Below are 6,000 nucleotides of genomic sequence, written 5' to 3' on the forward strand. Positions count from 1 at the left end.
GATGTGCCAGGATCCGGACTGCCTCTCCACTGCGACACGGCCTGAGGCTATGTGAACAGCTAATTGCCTTCTCATAAGTTCCCAGTGTCCCCGATGCTGGCACGTCACCTGGTAGGCTGTCCCATTCATTTGTGACATCTGCTCTAAACTTTTACTCAGCTTCCATTTATGCCCACTTGATAAATCTTAAGTATATATACAAAACAATCCGCACTTATGGGGCTAATTTAGGGTAGAACTTGTAAATACACCTGTAATTAAAGCTGGACCAGCGCTATACCTACCAGTACACTCAAAACCGATTGAGATCGCTCGATTCGCATAGGCAGCCTATGTAACAAGTTAACGACCTGTTTGTACATTGCACCTGTTTCCAAATATTACAGGTGTGTTAAATACGATGAGGAACTCGCTGTTTTGAACAGAGTAGGCTGGACACAATCAGTTGGGGATCACACACCCTTGTAAACAAAGACATGTGCGCGTCTGTTCGGAATGATTGACTGCGACTCCTCCGCGTACCGTTTATAAATATATACAAAATAATCATTCCTAGTCGTCTTTTTTTTATTACATTCTTCAACACTTTGACAAACAAAGCAGACCTCAATGGCTGACCAGTTTCTTTCTCAAAGTTTCAGGCGAAAACTTCGTAAAATAAAATACACTCTTAAGAACCTTTATTTTTTAGAGTGTACAATTATATTTTGTGTAATTTCTGACACCGAATATGAAGTTCAACACATATAAAATCATCTCTGTATAGGAACATAACAGGAAATTGATCATTTGAAGGCTTCAGTTTCTGCTTTTCTATCGGGGCGTCATCAAAGCACCTGAAAGGCTAGTATCTTTGGGGTGGATGAAATCGGAGACAAAGTAGGCTGCAGGATGACATTTTCACCAGCAGTCCTGTCTCCACGGCGACCTGCAGTTACAGAGTTTAATAGTCAGCTGGGCTATATGTTGATTCCAATCCGAGTGTGCAAACGTGTAACATAAATCTCATTCAACAAATTGGTTTCGATATGAATTCAGTGGAAAAGAATGGGGAGCTCTGTACTCGCATTTTGAAACTGTCGGCATAATAGCTTGGTGGTAATAGTTTCACCTGCTGGGGCTTTAGACCCTCCCCCCCCCCCCCCGACACACGCTTCCGTCTTATCAATTAAGATCGTACTGAACCCATTCATTCAACCAAGCGGCAGAATGCCAGCAAGCGGCAGTTTGTTTAATTTGAACACCTGTGCTGTTTAATTTATTAATCTCTCTCTCTCTCTCTCTCTCTCTCTCTCTCTCTCTCTCTCTCTCTCTCTCTCTCTCTCTCTCTCTCTCTCTCTCCGGGACGATTTTAATTGAGTTTGAAACTTTTGAATGAATACATTCCAAACAACGGGTTTGCTCACCAAATATCTTGGTATTCCTCTAGATATTTAAGTATGCTCTATAAATCTTTAAATATAGACCTAATTGAATTGCTATAATATAAATTCTTAACATGACGACAGGATAAATAGATGGTAAATGAGAGTGCAAAGAATCCCATAACAGATGTTTCTATCTGACAGGTTATTCTTGGTATTATTAGTAGTCGCAGAACTAGCCGTAGTCATAGTTTGTATTTAACACGCAACGTCAATTTCAATTCATGAATGTGATTTAAGTGTGTGTTGTTTCTGGCTAATCAATAACGCAGCAGTTTGTGTAATCGGGTTTTGCCGCATCCATCTATCAGCCATTCAAGAATTCAACGTGGATCTTATGCAGGTTTTGAACACAACTTATGCTAATTTGCATTGCTTGAGAATACTGCACAAAAGCACGAGCGTAACGAACGTTGCACAATAAATATTAAAATGTGTTAAATGTGTTGCATAAGCTTCATTTACAGTGTGTATAGATAGATAGATAGATAGATAGATAGATAGATAGATAGAAAGTGTTTTTTTCGTACATTAAGGCCATACTTATTCAATATATAATCGTCTATTATAAATGTTTTAGCTGGTAGCCTACTATGTATTTTGACGTGCAACTAGAAAGAAAGAAAGAAAATGGAAGGAAATAAAAACTTAATCGTGTGTGTGGATGACCAAAGTCTAAAAACACACGTTATAAAACAATTAATAACGTCTCAAATGGATAGTATAGTGTTAGCACTGCTTCAAACCCGAGTTCGAGGACAGCGTCGCCTCCGCGGGCAGTAAAGCGTTAACCCGCGCAGTGTTCACGGGGGATCGAGTCTCCAGCTTTATGTTAATGCGGGTTGGAGGGGTCAGGGTGGGCGCGTGGCTCTGCCTCTGAGGCACACTTTCAAAATTACAATAAAGCAAAGAAAATAAAAAAAAACCCCCCCCCCCCCCCCCCCTTTTAAGGTCATTTCCAACAACCGTCCCTCGAGACGACTCGAGACAGTAACAATCAACACCGTCCCTCGAGACGACAGGCACTGTCCACAGTCCACTACACAGCAGTTAGAGGTGGGGGTAGCAGCGATATTCCTAACTGAAGTACGAAAAAATAATGTATAAATTATACATGTCTTTGTTAACGTGTGATAGGGACACAGTGCACTCGATATAAAACATACACGAATTATACTACTACTACTACTACTACTACTAATATAATAATAATAATAATAATAATAATAATAATAATAATAATAATAATATGTTTGATTCTTCTTCTTTTTAGTAGTATCACCCATTACTATTAAACACATAATAATGCTGAATTTAGAAATACTGACATAGACACTTAATAAATTCAGAGAATAACATTTTTTACTAGAAGTTGTTTTTTTTTTCATGATCATTGGTTGAATGTAATAATAATAATAATAATAATAATAATATAATAATAATAATAATAATAATAATAACAACACATGCCCACATATTCGTATACTTTAAATGTTGAATACAATAGAATAGGAAAGAAAGAAAGAATGTTTTTTTTTTCAGGTATTTCTGTGTGTAATTTTATTTCAGACTTTATTAACGTCTAAAATTTCGATTTACGTGGCTCTTGCCAACTGCTCCCGAGCTCGGTGCTGAAATGAGCCCCAGTTTCAGACCCTGCGCCTCTAAAGCCGCTGGGATTCGGGTCGCTGCTCTCCATGCGTGCGCACGAATGCGGGCTGGACACAAATCCCTAGCGCTTAGCTCTTCCCGGTTTGGTTTTGTGAAGCTTTGTTCCTACGTGTCCTCTGTTCCCTTTTTTGGTGTTGTTTGTTCGAAACTGAAAACATTTGCATGACGCTTATTACATTCTAGAGGTTGGCGATGTAAATATATTCCTCCTTTCGTCTCTTTCTTTCGATCTGGGGTGAGGAATGAAGGGGGGTTGAAGGGATGCGATGAAAATGGTTAATTTCGTTCACAATGGCCCGGCAGACTGCATCTATTGTCCGGATCAGACGCCCTAGGGGCGCCCAGACTGATGGAGCAAGATTTTAAACTTTTCTGCAGCATTCGTTGGAGAGGCCCTCATATCCCCCCCCCTACATCCCTAGAGGGTCTCTCTCTCCTCTCTTTTCTTTCATTCTTTTCTTATGTCCTGGTAAATCAAGACAAAGCGCGGCACGTGTGTACTCAATGGTCCCCCGAACAAAAAAAAAAAACCCCAAAAAACAAGGTGGACAAAAGAAGTGGAGCTTGGCGTGTGGCATCTATGCGTCAATTTGCATAATTCTGAGGGACCACGCGTCGGGGAGAAACTCACATCTGCTGTGGCTCTGCTCCCCGGAGACACGAGCGGATCGGGTTGCGGCCGCTCCTATTGGCGCTTGGTTTGCAGCCATCTGCGGCCCCGCGGGCAGACAATGGGTGCATGCTGCCTTTAAATACCGCGGCGTGGTGAGGGGTGTGAGTGTCAGCGAGAGCTGCAAGGGACGAGAGCTCTACATTCTGACAGGAGAACGCACTGCACTGCTACCTCGCCGCTCTCCACACGAAACATAGGCAGGTGACCAAATAAAAAAGACACTTTATTTTATTTTGTATTTATTTATTTATTTATTTATTTATTGTTGGAATACTGAAAAAAAGAAGCCAAGATGCCGAGAGGGTTTTTGGTAAAGCGGACGAAGAAAGCCGGCCCGGTGTCTTACAGGGTACGCAGCAGTGTCGAGGATGAAAGTGCAATGCAAAAGTTTACTTCCGTCATCTCCTCGACTTGGGCTCGCTGTCCGGATACCTGGGAACGAAGCGCCGCTGCTCCTACTGCGCCTTCTTCCCTCGCTAGCTGCCGCCTGGTTACGGCAAACACCCAGAGTGTGAAAAGCCGGATACAGTTTGGGGGGATGCCAGAGGCCCTCTGCGCCCCGTCATTGAGTCCAAACCGACCGGTCAGCACAGAGTACCCGCAGCAGTACCCGTCCACCGGGGCATACCTGGACAGAAAACGCAACTCCAGCTCTCCCATACAAGCCGAGTCTTTCCCAGAGCCGAGCCCAAATTCATTCACATCGCTAGGCGGCGCAGACATGGCTTTCCTGCCTCCCCTAGCCGACATGGCCACCAAACTGGGCTTCGTATGCAGCCGCGCATCATCCTCAGAACACCCGCGATCACTGAAGAGACGAGCCGCCGCTGAACCCAAAGCGAAACAGCCACATTCCAAAAAAGCCAAGACTACCGCCGCCCACAGCAGCAGCAGCAGCGAAAAAAACCTGAAAGACGAGGTCACCACGTCTCCTGTTCTGGGTTTACGCATCAAGGAAGACCCCGAGGAAGATTCCAAGCCCCGCTCCAATAACGGCAGCCCGCTGGGCAAGTTCATCTGCCAGCTGTGCAAAGAAGGGTACTCAGACCCGCTCTCCCTGGCGCAGCACAAGTGCTCACGCATCGTCCGGGTGGAGTACCGCTGCTCAGAGTGCGACAAGGTGTTCAGCTGTCCGGCTAACCTGGCTTCTCACAGGCGCTGGCACAAACCCCGCAGCGCCCAGCTGGCTGCCCCCTCAGATACCTACTCGAACACATCCTCTCCCGGGCGGCACAGCCTGCTCCTCCCGCACCCGACCAACAAGTCAGGCCGGGAAGCCAGCACGCCATCCCCGCAGCCTTCAGATTCGGGCTCTGATGAGGAGCTCGTGTTCTTTGACTGCCCGCATTGCTCCAAGAAATTCCGCAGACAGGCTTACCTGAGGAAGCACCTTGCCGTCCACAACAGACCGAGCGCAGTCTCGCAACAGAGCCAGCAAGCGGCTGCTGAAAACATCTTGGAGAAAAAGCCCCGACTTAACCAGGGCACCCCCCAGTTCGCCACCGCCGCGGCCGCTACCGCTCCTATCTACCTCGGCAGAGACGCGCTGCTGCAGCCCTCCGCGCCAATGAGAATTCTGTCCGCAGTAGTCGCAGCCCAGGCTGCAGAGGTGTACCCGTGCCGGTTTTGCCCTGAGAAGTTTTTCTCCTCTCCCGGATTAACACGGCATATTAACAAGTGCCACCCCACAGAAACCAGACAAGTGATTCTGCTAACGCAGTCTGCTGTGTAGAACTCTCTCTCTCTCTCTCTCTCTCTCTCTCTCTCTCTCTCTCTCTCTCTCTCTCTCTCTCCTCTCTCTCTCTCTCTCTCTCTCTCTCTCTCTCTCTCTCTCTCTATATATATATATATATATACAAGAACCAAAACCAAAACATTTACCCTGTAGAATCGTGTGCAACTTTCAAACACTGTTACAAAACTGCCTTAAACACAAAGAAAAAACTTAAAAAAGAATAAGCGACCTATTTTGTTACGCTTTTTTTATATTCGCGTGTGTGTTTGTGTGTTTGTGATGTGTATGGTTCCCCACGAAAAGCCGGGGGATATAAATTATATTATTTATTTATATATGCTGTGCTTTTTTTGTATGAAACATTGTGCTGGTCTTTTTTTTTTTTTGTATTTATGAGAAAAAAAGAAAATTGTGGTTTTTTTAAAATTATTTTTTAATAAGAAGCTCTTATTTATATACAGCAAAACAAGACAAAATGCACCACCATCCAGATATTC

General features: G+C 44.5%; 1 protein-coding gene across 1 annotated transcript; it reads left to right on the forward strand.

Moving 5' to 3' along the window:
- The first annotated feature begins 3,873 nt into the window (after positions 1 to 3,873).
- LOC121306246 (insulinoma-associated protein 1a-like) lies at positions 3,874 to 5,546 on the forward strand. The gene has a single exon (XM_041237987.1). It carries the CDS (start codon positions 4,061 to 4,063, stop codon positions 5,498 to 5,500), a length of 1,440 nt encoding a protein of 479 aa, XP_041093921.1. The 5' UTR covers positions 3,874 to 4,060; the 3' UTR covers positions 5,501 to 5,546.
- Positions 5,547 to 6,000: the final 454 nt, after the last annotated feature.

The sequence above is a fragment of the Polyodon spathula genome, chromosome 47, assembly GCF_017654505.1.
Source record: "Polyodon spathula isolate WHYD16114869_AA chromosome 47, ASM1765450v1, whole genome shotgun sequence".
In the NCBI taxonomy this organism is placed as follows: Eukaryota; Metazoa; Chordata; class Actinopteri; order Acipenseriformes; family Polyodontidae; genus Polyodon; species Polyodon spathula.

Bases quoted from the DNA above. Each gene is read 5' to 3' on its own strand.
- LOC121306246 (XM_041237987.1), top strand. From the start codon at position 4,061: ATGCCGAGAGGGTTTTTGGTAAAGCGGACGAAGAAAGCCGGCCCGGTG.